Here is a 16,586-nt window from a genome sequence, read left to right as displayed (position 1 = left end):
AGGGGAGAATGGAAGGATGAGAACATGGATGTGGGGGCTGTGAGGGGGGAATGGAAGGATGAGAACATGGATGTGGGGGCTGTGAGGGGGGAATGGAAGGATGAGAACATGGATGTGGGGCCTGTAATGGGAGAATGGAAGGATGAGAACATGGATGTGGGGGCTTTGAAGGGGGAATGACAGGATGAGAACATGGATGCAGGGACTGTGAAGGGGAGAATGGAAGGCAACTATAAGAGGAAGACAATCCTGATAAGTTCATCCCACAAGAGTAAAAACCTGGTGCAAGGGAATCACCCAGACACCTACAAGGATGACCCCAGCTAAGACTCCTAGCAATAGCAGATATGTAGCCTGAACTGGCCATCTCCAGTGACCAGATTGGTGCCTATCCCAACTGTTATCAGAGAGGCTTCATCCAGCTACTGATGGAAACAGATGCAGATCCACAGTCAAATGTGAGGCAGAGTTTGGGAAATCCTACAAAAGAGGGGTAGAAAGGTACTGTGGATATTGCTCTGTGTAAATAAAACGCTGATTGGCCAGTATCCAGGCAGGAAGTATAGGCGGGACAAGCAGAGAAGAGAATTCAGGGAACAGGAAGGAGAGGGAAACACTGCCAGCCGCCACGGCCATGACAAGAAAGATATAAGGTACTGGTAAGCCACATGCCACGTGACAAAGTATAGATTATTAGAAATGGGCTGAATATAAGAGTAAGAGCTAGACAATGGTAGGCCTGAGCTAATGGCCAAGCAGTTTAAATAATATAAATGTCTGTGTGTTTATTTTATAAGTGGGTTGTTGGACTAATAGGGGTTGGGGGAGGCTGGAGAAAAGGTCTCCAGCTACAGAAAGGATTGTAGGAACCAGAGGTGTCAAGGACACCACTAGAAAACTCACAAAATCAACTAACCTGGTATTTGTTCCGCCCATGACCTTGGGCTATAGGGCCTGAAGGAGGCGGTGCTTCCTGCTGTTGTACATGACCTCTTATAAGGAAAGAGGGAAGGGTCACATGGCCTCCTCCCTGCTCCTGCCTGCAAGATGAATTTGTTTCCGGTCAGATCAAAGGACTACTGCAACTGACTACTTGGTTCTGACATTAATATATCCTGGTTATTTGTTTCATTTAGAAATTAATCATGACATAAAGAAATATAATTTTTTTTCCAGTTGACAAGGGGTAGACTTGTGGTGGCTATTCTTGGTTTTCAACTTGACTACATCTGGAATTAACTAAAACCCAAACATGGAAGATGCATTTGGGAGGTATTTTTGCTTAATTTGAAGTAGGAAGATCCACTTCTAATCCAGATCTTTGAGACACCTTTAATCTAGATTATTTGAGCTAGGAAAACCCGCCTCTAATGTGAGCTACACCTTCCTCTGTTGGAAGCCTACATAAGGATATGGAAGAAGGAAGCTTTTGGTCTTTTCCTGATCTCACCTTGCTAGTAAGTCCATTTTTAATTGGCATTACAGGCTACTTCTTTAGGATTCCAGCTGCAAGACCAGCTGAGACATTCAGCCTCATGGACTGAGTAACTACTTTATTCTTGGACTTTTTGTTCACAGATAGCCACTATTGGATTAGCTATACCAAATCCTGCAAGCCATTCTAATAAATTCCCTTTATACATAGAAAGAGAGAGATTCATTCTATACTCTGATACTCTACAGAACCCTGAATAATACATGACCACAGGACCCTTTTGCTAAAATATCAGCTACCAGGCAAGATAGGTATACTGATATAATAGTACCAGTTATGGGGTAACCAATTGCTTTCTGATTGGAATGATGCCTACTTCTCTGAAGGAAATTAATGCCTGGGACCATAGATCTGTTCAAAATGAGGCCTGAGCTGTAGAGTATAATCTGCCCTTATTGATTTGATAAGTGTGTTGTCAAATTGCCTTCTAATGTTGTTTATAGTGATAGCGATGAGCTTCTCTTAACTTTGATCAGAAAAGTCTCCTTTTGCAGTGGGTAACAACTAGTGCAGGCTCTTAGCTGATAAATGTGCTAAGAAAAAGTGACTGTGAGAGCTTAGTGCTAAATGGAATATCTTTGCCATCTCCCAACTAAGGCTCAGGGAACTTTGCAAAAGAGATGGGGAGATTTCAAGAGCAAACTGATGGAGAAGACTGCTGTGAAATAGTTTTATGGATGTGACATGGGTATTGCATTCATGGATTCTAAGCAGCTATGGTTATCAACACAAAGCCCACACAAAATCAAGCCAGTCCAAATGTCAGTACTATAGCAGTACTAATAGCAGAGGAACACTTCGGAACATATGCCTGAGGAGCTATGGAGCTATGGGGTGAAGGAGGCAGCACCATTCTTCTTTACGGCTATGGCCACTGGTAGTTTACTTATACTCTAGTGGATGGCCCCACACCAATGCATGTTTGTGGGCACTATTTGGACTTAATGGGTCGTTAAATAAAAGAACAAGATATGAGGTTAGATAGGGGCATGTTGAGTGGGAGCCTACAGGAGTTGAGGGGGGAAAAATTTCATTGTATACATGTATGAAATTTTCTAAGAATACCCTTTTTTGAAGTGAAGACTCAACAAAATTAAATCAGTTTTTCATGGTGTTTATGGTCATGACTATTTTATATACTATTTTTATTAATATCTTTAAACTGTTTACAAAATTATAATTTTTTTCCTTTTTGTTTTCCTTTTTCTTCTTGATTTTGTGATGATAGGATATCTCTTATTCAAAGGAGATGTGTGGTTATGTTACTTGGCCTTAAACCTGGATGTCAAGTGATACCCCTGTATCAGTGTCAAAGGATCTTGGGACTATGAGCCTGTGCCACCATGCCCAGCTCATGATGATCCAATATTGAGAAAGAAATGCAAAATTGGTTTTTGTGGTTTGAATCCTCTCAGTATATCTGACGCTCCTCCTACTCCACAATTCAATCCATTTAATGCAAAATAGACTCAGGAGGGGAAATAAAACTCATGAAACAGAATCTTTCATTTGTTTATTAACAAATGTCAAGGAGGAATTTTAGAACACACACACATTCATGTAGACAAGCTAGGCTTTATAGAAGCAGGGAGAGAGAACTCTGGGGAGACAATTGTGATTCTATCACAATACATTCTTGAAACAATTTGAAATCTTCATTTATGAAAAAAATAAAATCAGCATAAAAACTCCATCAAGCAGCCAGTCTACAAAATATTCTATAGCAGGTAATCTCCAATAGCTGCAGTAGGCACAATTTTAGGAATTGGTAGAGATGCTGAGTGCAGCAGAAGCCATCCTCCTTTTTATTTCAACTACTGAATCAGTGCTGGGAATTTTAGGAGATGTATTTATTGGATTTATGAACTGCAAGGACTATGTCAAGACAAGAAATTGTCTAAGATTGGCTTCATTATCTCCAGCTTGACAATTTCCAGGATCTGTCTTGTGTTGCTATTAATTATAGATGCATATGAAAGTTATTCTCAGGACAATTGCTTTCTTTTGTCAATCTAATTGAACACATCAGTTATCTATGGTTCATTATCAACTTGTTTGCCACCAGCCTCAGCATCTTCTACTTTCTAAAGATAGCAAATTTTTCCCACCATATGTTCCTCTGGTTGAAGAGGAAAATTAATGTGGTCCTTATCTTCCTGATAGGATGCTTGCTTGTAACATGGTTAGTTTCTTTTCCACTACTTGGAAAGTTGATTCAAGATTAAAAAAAAACAAAACAAAACAAAACAAAACAAAACAAACAAACAAACAAAAAAACACATCCCAACAGTCCGCATTAAGAAAAGTGAGTTCATCATTGACTATGTTTTTGTAAATGTGGGAGTCAGTTTCTATTTGACGGTTACACTAACTGCAAGCTTCCTGTTAATCATTATGCTTTGGAGACACAGAAGGCGGATGCAATCTCATGTTTCAGAATTTAGAGACCTCAACACAGAAGCTCATGTGAAAGCCATGAAAGTTTTGATTTCTTTTATTATCCTTTATATACTGTATTTCATAGGTGTTGCCATAGATATATCGTATTTATTTATTCCAGAGAACAACTTGCTATTTATTTTTGGTTTGACAGTTGCATGCATGTATCCTTGCTGTCACTCCTTAATCTTAACTCTAACAAACAGCCAACTAAAACAATCCTCTGTGAGGGGATTGCAAAGATTAAAGCATTGTGAGAAAGGAAGAGATCTGAGAACCACATGACAGTCTAGAAGAAGAGAAAAATGAATGAATGAATGGTCAGCAATAATCCAGTAAAGAAATTCTTAAAGACCATTTTCATTTGCACTGTGTTTTTGTGCTAATTTTTAACACTATTATTAAACATTATTGGAGTCTTCTGAAATGTTCTACTGCCTCTTAAGGAACCTCACTCTCTGGAAAGATTTATTTCAATGTACAAAGTCATTTGCTCATTTAGTCTCCAGAGTCTGCAACTTCTTCCCACACACATCAGAGCAAAAGCATTGATCATAGACTATTCTATGTTAAAAAAAAAACAAAAACAAAAACAAAAAACTTTGAGATGAGCCTACCTAGTGGAACAAGGCTTTGTTGTGATTTATTTGGCTTCCCTGGATGGTTGACACTCTTCCTTAGGAAGACCCAAGGTAAAGGAAACCAAAACAGAGAAATGTGATTGCTCTTGACATTTAGAAAAATGCAACTGAGGAACAGAAAGAAATGTTTCTTTTGTATGCAAGTTTATTTCTTGCAAACTTACTATGATTTTTACCCACAAAATCCTGAAGGTCATGTTACTGGATGTCTGAATCACAACAGCAGATTTGGCTATTTGAAAATTAACTAGAGAAACAGGGTGGAAGAAAAGGCTCTGTCTTATCTGAGAAAGACAGACTCAAAGCACTGATGAAAGTAGTCTTCATACTCCATAGATACAATGACCTGAAATGACGTGGTTGTAGGTCTATTACAACTAAGGATAGATTCTGCTGAAGAGTGTTGCAAAAGACATAACAGTGTCTGACCAAAGCATACAGGAATAAACAAAGGAAAGAATCTGTGTGAGGTGTGCAATGTTCTGCCTTGGGGTCTCCCACACATACACACACACAAAGATAGTCTCCCACACACATACATACATTCATACGCTCATGCACATGCACAGACTCAATGCACACATACACACATATTCACTTAGGGAAATGTACATTCACAAATGCATTTAAACTGTTGATTCTGAAGCTGAATCTTTTCTGTTCAATGTGATAAATGAATGTCTTATTTTGAAAACTTACAGAAATTCATCATTCTTGTATTTATGATCTGATGCCTAGATATTTCTATATATAAAGGTTTGGCTCTTTTTATGTAAATTTTCCAAATCAGTACTTTTGTATTTTTTGAATAGCATGTTTGGAAAGTTCAGAGAGAAAAAAATGCAGACTAAAGGAATCTCTTAACCACCAACCCACACTACAAAAAATACTTGCAGAAATACTTAGGACAGAAGAAAAAATAATTATATCTGCCAGTGGCCATGTTAGAGGCGCAGCAGGTGGCAACTGAAGTTCAAGGTGTCAGCCCACCAGAAGGCAACTCCCTGATGGGTGAATCTCAGATAGGCAAGGCCCCAGACCACAGACCCTGGAATATCTTTTGCTTCTTCTGTGCCTTTACATGTTTGCTGCTATTGCCTGCCAACAAAACAGTTGGCTATGAAAAAATACTTTCTGCTTACTCATATTCTGTTAGTATGAAACAAGTTATTTAGATATAAATATGTATGGGTTATTGGGATGGCTTTGTTTTTAATCATTTAAGAGATATTAAAAACCCATATTTTTACCTGTACTCTGTAGGAATTTAGTAGAATCATGGTATGTGGTAAATATTAGAATGAACAGCTGTACCTTGATCTTGAAGAATCCTTGTGGAAGACAATGATTGTTTGCTGAAGGAGCTTTGCAGCCATCCCCTGACTTTGGTCACAAGATGCCTCAGGCACACCTGAGGATTTTGTATTATTGTATTTTGAACATGATACATAATAAAGGACTAGAGTCATGAAGGCATGTGTTGCTTTCCTTCAATAAGACGTGTAAATTAAGATTAGTGAGCTTGGTATGAGGAAATACTTTGTGTAACAATCAATAAATACACCTTTTTATGGCTGTTTGGGATCCAGCCCAATCTGCTCCAGTCCATCAGAAGAGGCTGTACCTTCTTGCTATTACATAGGCCTTAAAATTTCATCTTGGAGTACCTTTTTTCTTCAACTTACAATGAAAGAACACAGAAAGAACATGAAAGAGTAGATAATCTAGTACTCACCAACTCTATGGATTTCCCTTTGAGCCCTGTACTGCTGGAAGCTGGCCTGCCAGGCAGCAAAACATATTCAAAGGCTGACAAGGAGAAACAACACTGATGGGTCATTCTGTGAAATCTAAGCAAATAAACAGAATAAAATCAACAAAATGGAAAAAAAATCACAACATATCTTTCAGTAATAACTTTGAATACTAATACTATCAATTCTCCAATCAAAAGACACAGACTAGCAGACTAGATATTGTTGTGCCCAGGTCACAAGACCTAAGCAAGACCACCACAGAGCCATTACCCAGTGCAAGCACACAGAAGTTTTTATTAACAAAACAAGCAAGCTTGGTCTGCCATCCAGCATCTGACACAGTAGGTGGAGGAGAACGGCCCCAAGCACTCACTTTAAGGGGTTTATATAGGAAAAGTTATATGCAGCTTGGGATTGGACGAGGGGGCTAGGGGTGAGGTAGTTCTTTGAAGTTACTGGCTGAACTATAAGCATGAGGTTACTGATGGCTAACAGGATTCAGGGATCTACAGAGACATAAATTTTCTACTCCCTATGTCCTGCTTTTGTTGAACCCAGGATATATACATTCAGATTTATTGTTCCATTCCTACTCTCCTCTAAGGTCAACTTCTGGTCAGTTGAGCCCATTACTCCCCATATCTTGTTTTGCTAAGTCTAGGATACATAGATTTATTGTCCCAGCCTTAAGCTCAACTTCTGATCACTTCTAAAACTGCTGGTCAGCAAATATCTTTGGAGGAGGGGAGAAGGAAGCATCTCTCAAGATGGCTACTGATTTTTCCCTTTCATTATAAAAACAGGTTTTGTCATGTTGGTGCCTCCCAGAAACATACCATAACACCAAAAATAAATATTATGTTTGGGTGAAAGGATGGGAAAAGGTATTCTAAGGAAATGAAACCAAGAAACAATTAGAAGTTACTATCACAATCTGATAAAATATACTTCAAATCAAAACTGATCAAAAGAAGGTTAATTCATACTGATCAATGGAACATTCCATCAAGAAGATATTGATAAACAGCCAGCTCATGCACCAAGGACAGGTCCCGGTCCCACCGTCTTGATGCCTCCCAAACAGTTCAAGCTATTCAGTTTTCTCACTTATCCAGAGGGCCTGATACAAGGGGCTCCACAGCCCTTGGTTCATAATTCATGTGCTTCCATTTGTTTGACTATTTGTCCCTGTGCTTTTTCCAAGCTTGGTCTCAACAATTCACACTCTTACAGTCCCTCCTCTTTCTCGACAATTGGACACTTTGCTCAGCCTGGAAGGAGGGGACAGGACCTGCCTGTACTGAATCCACCAGCTTTAAATGAATCCCCAGGGGAGTCTTGGCCCTGGAGGAGATGGGAATGGACGGGAGGGGATGGGGGGAAGGTAGGGGTGGGGGAGGACAGGTGAACCCATGGCTGATGTGTAAAATTAAAACACAAATATAATAATAAAAAAATTTAAAATTAAAAAAAATAAAAAAGATACTGGTAAGCCATGAGCTACATGGCAACTTATAGACTAATAGAAATAGGTTAATTTAAGATATAAGAGTAGTTAGCAAGAAGCCTGCCATGGCCATACAGTTTATAAGCAACACAAGTCTCTGTGTGTTTACTTGGTTGGGTCTAAGTAGCTACAGGACTGGAGACTGGCAGGTGAGAGAGATTTGTCCTGACCATGGGCCAGGCAGGACCACAAAAACTTCAGCTACACTACTGATTTCTGTGAGTTAATTTTGTATTCAGCTTCTTTGGGGAAACTGTTTATCATTTATTGGAGTTCCTTGGTAGAATTTTTGGGGACACTTATGTATGCTATTATATCATCTGCTAATAAAGATACTTTGACTTCTTCCTTTCCAAAAAAAAAAAAAAAAAAAGAAGATATTGATGTCCTAAATATATATGCAACAAATTCAGGCACACTCAATTTCATAAAACAACTGTTACAAGATATAAGGCAATGTAGTAGCCCCAACACCTTCCTAGCAAGTAACTTCAATATGGCCCTGTCACCTAGGAGATGTCATCCAAAAAAAAAAAAAAAAAAAAAAGTGGATATTCTGTCTAAACAGTGGAAAGTGGCTCAATGTTATTTATTAAGTAGTGCTATTTACCATGCCACAGAAGCCATGAGGCACAAAGAAACGAACTATAAGAGTTTACTAAAGGAAGGGAATAGAAGGGGTGTCCATAGGGCTATGGAATGACTGTACAGGAAGAGAGAGAAGAGAGAATAGGTAGAACCCACTTTTATAGGTTTCCCACACACACATGCGCATATAGGCTTATGTAGCTATGTCATGCATCACATAGATTACATGATCACACTGCATGCAAATTATGTGAACTTTCAGCACACAGATTACGTAGGATGTAACGCCCTAGGATGACTAAGCATCTTACTTGGCTACTGGACAGCACATGTGCTTTCATGTAGCTGTGGGAGTGGCCAGGGATTCTAACAGAAAGAGCACATTCTTCTCTACAGCTCATAGAGCTTTTCTCTAAAATACACTATAGACTGGGACAAAAAGTAAGTCTCAAACAATATAGGAAAATTAAAATAACTCCTGATATTTTATCTGACCACAACAGAATGAAACTAGATAGCAACAGCAATTGAAAGCACAAAAGTATACACAGTTATAGAGACTAAAAAAATCATTACTAAATTACTAATGTATCCCAGAAGAAATAAAAAATGAAATTAAAAAAAAAATTCTAGAATTGAATGAAAATGAAAACACAACATAAAAATATCTGTGGATTACAATGAAGGAAATCCTAAGAGGAAAGTTTTTGACTGTGTCTACATTAAAAAAAAAAAAAAAATCAGAGAAAACCCAAATAAACAACCTCATGATGTACTACCAGGCCTGAAAAAAACAATAACAAGCAACAGCTAAAAACATAGACAGAGAAAATAATCAAGATTAGATTTAAAAAAAAAACTAATAGAAAAATAAATACAAAGAAACAACGAAGCTGAGTGTGTTCTTTGAAAATATTAATGAGATTAACAGACTTTTACTCAAATAAACCAAATAAAGAGATAAAGAAGACGCTAACTAATTAAAATAGAAGTAAGAAGGGAGATATTATAACAAACACCAATGAAACCTAGGGGATCAAAAAGATATACTCCAAGAAAACTATACTTCGCCGGGCAGTGGTGGCGCACGCCTTTAATCCCAGCACTCGGGAGGCAGAGGCAGGTGGATCTCTGTGAGTTCGAGGCCAGCCTGGTCTACAAAGCGAGTTCCAGGAACGGCGCAAAGCTACACAGAGAAACCCTGTCTCAATCAAAAAAAAAAAAAAAAAAAAAAAAAAAAAAGTACATACATACTTCACGAAAATTGTAAAACCCAAAAGATATGAGTATGGATAAAATTTTTAATGAGTATGATCTACCAAAGTTAAAACACGAAGAGATGAAGATTTAAATATGTCCATCTTTAGCAGTGGGATAAAGACAATAGACAATCTTCAAACAAAAAAATCCAAAATCTAGACAAATTCACTGGAGAATTTTTCGAGCTTTTTAAAAAGAAAAAAAAACCAATATTCTTCAAACCACTCCACAAAATAAGAAAGGTAAATGCAGTCAACTCTTTTTATGAAGCCCACTTGCATTAATATATAAACCAGATAAATATAAAATATAAAGAACTCTCTAAGAACATGGATGTAAGAATTCTCAATAAAATACTTTCAAACCAAATTTTACACATAAAAATATCATCCACCATGATAAAGTCACCTTCATTCCAAAGATGAAAGGATGATTTAATACATGTAAGTCAATAAACACAGTCTACCACATAAATAGTCTCATAAACACCATATGACCACCTTATTAAATACAATAAGGCCCTTTGAAACAATCCAACATGCTTTCGTGATGAATATTTTAGAAAGAGTTGACTCTGGAATTTGGGACAGAACAGAATCTAAATTTATCTTAGTATAGGTATTGAAATATTAATTTTGGGGTCCTTTGTGGAATTGTTTGCATATGGTACTTTCAATATTAATTCTAGAAACACTGAGACAAAAAAAAAAGTTCTTGGGCTGGGCTTATAAAAGTGATAACAAAATGATTTACAATAGAAATTTTAAATTAAAACAGATGATATTAATTAGCAATACATATAGTTTAGATTTAAGCACATTTTCAAAAACCTGGTAAATCTTTAACAGTGTCATAAACTTCAGTACTTTACACACTGTACACTGATCTAAGTGATATTTTGTGTTTATTAAATATGTGTTATAAACATTACAATGCTTTAAATACAATAAAACATGTATACTTAAAACAGCATTTACTGAGTAAAGAAAGTTTCACTAGATTGCAAAATTTTGTATTGACTACATAGAATTTTATAAGAATTTTACTTCTAAAACAGATTCTAGAAGGAAATTCAATATCATTCATTTTTTTTAAATAGTCAAATATAATAAAAAAAGAGAGGATGTAAAAATCGTTCTTGTTCATCTAAATGCCTTTAAGTATTGTACATTAAATGCATTTATTAGGCGGCTGTTATAAGTTTCTTATCCAGGACTATATTTATATGCAACTGACATATGAGAGATTCTAATTAAGGTTATGATGTCTTAAATATTATATGTTTGTGTGTATGTGAGTATATGCTTATATATAATTGTCAGAAACTTTATGTCATATTTTCTTTTCATAATGGAATCATAAAAGGTGCCAACAATAAAGAGTATCATTTGGAGTTTGGTTATGCTTACCATGTATTAATAGAAAGAAACACTATTTTATTAAGTTTTATCAAAATAATGATTAAATATTAAGATTTTATTAAATGTTTAGCAAATGTACAAACTAATTCATACTAGGTAAATTTAGAAGTTACAGAAGAATAATAGAAGGAAGAAAATGATGCAAATACAGTATGAAATTCTCAAAAGAGAATTTTAATCTAACAAAAAACAATTTAACGAAGGTGCTATATAGACAGACACAAGACACTTTCATATTGTTTCTTAACCTTCTTCTATGAAATATACATATTTTTTTCCTAGGCTGAGATGGGCTAACCTTGCTGCTGGGATAACAAAGTTGTCACTTTACATTAATTTATCACTGATAGAAAACACTTTTTGTTACAAGTGTTATGAGACTTTGTTTTTTTTTTTAAAAAAAAAAGATTTTTTATTCATTCTACTTGTCAACCACAGATTCCCCTGTCCTCCCTCCTTCCACCCCCCAGTTTTTCCCCCTCTGCAACCCCCACCCCCACCCCTAATTCCCGCCTCCTCCAAGGCAAGGTCTTCCATGGAGAGTAAGCAGAGCCTGGCACACTCAGCCAAGGCAGATCCAAGCCCCTTCTCCCTGCACCAAGGCCATACAAAGTGTTTCAGCATAGGCACTAGGTTCCAAAAAGCTGGCTCATACAGTGGGGACAGATCCAGTCCCACTGCCTGGTGACCCCCCCAAACAGTTCAAGCTAAACAACTGTCTCGCTTATCCAGAGAGCCTAGTCCAGTACCATGGGGGTTCCTCAGCTATTAGTCCACAGTTCATGCATCTCCACTAGTTTGGCTAGTTGTCTCTGTACTTTTACAACCTAGATGCCCCTCAACTAGAGAATGGATAAATAAAATGTGGTACATATACACAATGGAGTACTACTCAGCAGAAAAAATCAATGACATCATGAAGTTTGCAGGCAAATGGATGGAACTAAAACATATCATCCTAAGTGAGGTAACTCAGACTCAGAAAGACAAACATGGTGTGTACTCACTCATAAGTGGATACTAGATGTAAAGCAAAGGATAACCAGACTGTAACCCACAGCTCCAGGGGTACTAGCTAGTAAGGAGGACCCTAGGAAAGACACAGGGATCACCCAGCAATTGAGAAATGGATGATTGAGCAAGTTGGGGATGAGGGGAGTAATGGAGGGCAAGTAATGGAGGGGGAATGAGAGCTTAGGGGAGCAGGAAGTTCGAGCTGGATCAGGAACAGAGTGGGAGAACAAGGAAGAAATCCATGATAAATTAAGGCACCATGGGAATAGGGAGAAGCAGAGTGCTAGGGAGGTCCCCAGGAATCCACAAAGATGACTCCACCATAGACTACTGGCAATCGTCTAGAGGGTGACAGAGCTGACCTACTCTGGTGATCAGATGGCTGAATACCCTAACTGTCATGATAGAACCCTCATCCAGTGACTGTGGAGGCAGATGCAGAGATCCACAGCTGGGTCCCAACCGGACCTCTAGGAGTTCAATAGACAGGAGAGAGGAGGGATTCTATGAGCAAGAGATATCGAGAGACTTGAGGTTTTATACCAATTAATTCAATTAGTGGCTTCAGGAAATAACAGAGAAATAGTTTTCCTGACATAAGGAAAAAAATACCCCACTTAAGGACTTTAATGAAATAGATACTGGCATTTGAAAATATTTACCATTAGTCCTATGCTGTGATATCAAAAGTCTTCTCACAAATTATTATCTGGGCCACAATGCAGCCATGTCAGACAAGGCCAGAAGAAACTACATCTGATTTTTATACCAGATTTGGAAAACATATAAACAGAATGCAGGAAGTCACCTGTGAACTCTGAGGCTCATAGAAGTATGACTTAATAAATGTTGATTTTGCCAATTTGGTCCAATGTCATAATTCAACCTGGACCTTGCTTCTCACTGATGCTCTCATTACCTTAGCATACCAACTCTCAAGAGATGCTATTTTAAAGAGGATATTAGTGCCAAAACTGTGCACAAACAAAACCCTATTTTCTATACAAAGCTCTAAAAATGTTGTCAAAGAATATCAAAGCCTATAGCAGAGATTCCCCATTTTTCTGTAGCGTTTCTACTTGATGTTTCTACCAATATACTTGACAAATATGTTGTTCTATGACTTTCCTTGCTTTGTTGCTATAAAAAGTGATGAATTTGCTTCCTCACAGGAACATGATGTTTAGGAGAACCTAAATCTTTGTTCCAGTCCCAAAACATACTATTTTATTTATGCATTTAAATTGTGCTTATAAATGAAAATTATGGTGATTTTTCTCTCTTTTCTTTCTTTTCCTTTTTTTTTCTTTTTGTTTATTTGGAATTATAGGTTTGTTTGTTTGTTTAGAAGAGAGCTGTCATTGTGTTACCTAGGCTGGCCTCAAACCCCTGAAGATAAATGATGTCCCATCCCAGAATAGTAGAGAGCATAAACTTAAGTATGTGCCTATGACCATCCAGAGATACTGATTTCCATATTTCAAAGATAAAAATCAGTGCTACATTTTGTCTTTTGTATTGTTCCCATACATATCTCTGTGAAACAGAATGTCTAAGGCCAGTTTATGTTTATAAAATGAGGCACTGATATGGGTATTCATGAAAGTGAGCACAAAACAGCCAACATCAAATATGTGGGAAACCCAAAAGTACAGCAATCTATTGTATGCCTATTTGGGGCTGAGTACCGCGTTTATACGATCCTGAGTAAATAGAGATTTGAGATCAGAGAACCTCATCTTTGTTTTCTGCTTTACCTGCTGCCAGTAGGTGTGTGTAAGGCCTGTGTGCCTACCTCCCTGCGCCCTGTATGCTGCCCACCTGTGTGTGGCTCTTGAGTACCAGAACATGCTTGGGTTCCTGCTGGCAGATACCTGCCCTACGACCATCATCCAGAGTGAGCCAAGAATGTCTGTTGGTATACCACTCCTCACACTCTCATCAACCTCCCCACCTCCTGTGACTCTCTTCCATTCCTGCTGTCAGATCATGGACCTCACAACCTGACACTTCTTCAGATGCAAAATAGTCTCACAGGGACAAGTAAAATACATGAAGCAGAAACTTGCATTTACCTATTAACAAATTGCAGTTTGCTGCACCCTGTAGGCAAGCTAAGACTTATGGGAGCAACTGGAGGGAACTCCATGAAGGTATTTCAGATTCCACCACAAAGAACTTGTGGGATATGCTGACGTTTTTAAGGGAAGAAGATAAAGTCACTCCTGTATTGAGCAGTCAGTAGGTGGGACATTCTCCACCGGATAACCTAAAACAGCTGCAGCAGAAGCCATCTTAAAGATCAGTAGAGATGTTGAGTGCCCCAGAAAGAGCCCTCCTTTCCATTGCAACTAGTGAGGCCATGCTGGGAGTTTTAGGGAATGGATTCATTGCATTTGTGAACTGCATGGACTGTGCCAGGAACAAGAGGATCTCTAAGATTGGTTTCATTCTCATTGGCTTGGCAATTTCCAGAATTTGCCTCGTGTGGATGTTAATCTCAGAGGCATACATTAAGATATTCTCTCCAAAGTTGCTGTCTTCTTCCAACATCATTGAACACATCAGTTATCTATGGATAACTTTCAGTCAATTGAGTGTCTGGTTTGCCACCAGCCTCAGTATCTTCTACTTCATGAAGATAGTAAATTTTTCCCACTATGTATTTCTCTGGTTAAAAAGAAGAATTAATACAGTTTTTCTCTTCCTGATAGGGTTCTTGTTTATGTCATGGTTATTTTCTTTCCCAGTAGTTGCAAAGATGGTTAAAGAAAATAAATTGCAATTCATAAACACAACCTGGCTGATTCGCATGAAGAAAAGTGAATTAATCATTCAGTTTGTTTTCACCAATGCAGGAGTATTTTTATTCTTTATGATAATGTTAATTGTATGTTTTCTATTAATCATTTCCCTTTGGAGACACAGCAAGAAGATGCATTTGAGTGAATCAGGAGTCAGAGACCTCAACACAGAAGTTCACGTGAAGGCAATAAAAGTTTTAATATCTTTTATCATCCTTTTTATATTGCATCTCATAGGTATTATCATCACTGTAGTATGTCTGTTCATTCCAGAAAGCAACTTGTTATTCATGTTTGGTTTGACAACTACATTCGTATATCCCTGCTGCCACTCATTTATCCTAATTTTAGCAAACAGCCGGCTGAAGCATGGTGCTGTAAGAATACTGCAACAATTGAAGTGTGCTCTGAGAAAGGAAAAGATCTCAGAGCCATACGACAGTCTGGGAGAGAAATGAACGATCTGGAATAGTGCAGTGAAAAAGGATCCCTGAAGACCCTTTCATTTGTACTATGTCCTTTTATTGATTTCAGCTATTATCAAACATGGTTGGAATCTTCTGAATCCCCTGGTGGGATTTCAATCCTATGTGCATGTTCATTTTTTCAGTCCGTTTTCTAACTCCTTAACTTCTTCTCATTCATTTGCCTGAGGAAAAGTATCAACCATAGACTATCCCATGTAAAGAAAGACTCCATTGTGATTCCCTTGGCTTTCCTGGACCATTGATAACCTTTCCCCAGAAGACCGAAAGCAAAGGAAACCAAAACAGATAGTTAGAATCAATCCTGAAATGTGGACCATGAAACTTTTTTGGACATTTTTACTTCTCACAGCATTACCTTTAGTTAGTTTGTTTGTTGGTTGGTTGGGGCTTGTTGTTGTTGCTTTGGTTTAGTTTGGTTTGTTTTTTTGGTTTTTGGTTTTTGGTTTGTTTTTGAGACAGGTGTTCTCTGTGTAGCCCTGGCTGTCCTAGAAGTATCTCTATAGACCAAGTTGGCCTTTAACTCAAAGATCCACCTGCCTCTGCCTTCTGAGAGCCAGGATTAAAGGCATGCACCACAACCATCTGGCAAGTTACCTTTACTTTTACCCATTAAACCACAAAGTTCTTACTATATTAGGTATTTCATATAGTAACATGATCATAATAGTGAATTTAGATCTGATAAATAATTAGAAAAACAGTAATGGAAAAATAGATCACAGCACTCATGAAATGATTCTTCAATGCCAGTGACACCATCAGACAAAATTTCAATGCCAGATACTGTACTTCCAGTTGTTGGGCAGGAAGGGAGGCCTCTAGAACTCAAAAACAAAATAGCCTGTTGCCATTGTTCTTGCTTACACTAGAACTTTATAAGACCTTATTGAGGAAAACAGAACAATCTTAGGTCATAGGATATTCAGGTTGAAACTTTTACTGACCTGGAAGGAAAAGAAATATATGTATATGTATGTACATATATATACATATATGTATGTATAGCTTATAACACTATAAAGTTAAGCCAACAACTATGTAAATCAGCAAAAGAAATAGCTAGTCGAGTGAAGAAACAGCCTACAGAATGGGAGTAAATCTTTATTGTCTAGCCATATATCCAACACAGGATTAATATCCATAATATATGATGAGCTCAAATACTAAAACTC

The 16,586-nt window shown here is 37.6% G+C and overlaps 1 protein-coding gene and 1 pseudogene across 1 annotated transcript; both read left to right on the top strand.

Moving 5' to 3' along the window:
* The first annotated feature begins 3,269 nt into the window (after positions 1-3,269).
* On the top strand, positions 3,270-4,219 carry LOC118579269 (annotated as a pseudogene).
* A 10,214-nt stretch (positions 4,220-14,433) lies between these two features.
* Positions 14,434-15,398, top strand: LOC118580313 (taste receptor type 2 member 114-like). Its single transcript, XM_036181974.1, is given in 2 exon segments — positions 14,434-15,324; positions 15,327-15,398. Coding segments are annotated over 2 exon segments (963 nt in total).
* The last annotated feature ends 1,188 nt before the right edge of the window (positions 15,399-16,586 follow it).

Source organism: Onychomys torridus, chromosome 3 (assembly GCF_903995425.1).
Source record: "Onychomys torridus chromosome 3, mOncTor1.1, whole genome shotgun sequence".
NCBI classification, from domain to species: domain Eukaryota; kingdom Metazoa; phylum Chordata; class Mammalia; order Rodentia; family Cricetidae; genus Onychomys; species Onychomys torridus.
Note: the sequence above shows the minus strand (reverse complement) of the source record. Positions and strands in the feature narration are given on the sequence as shown.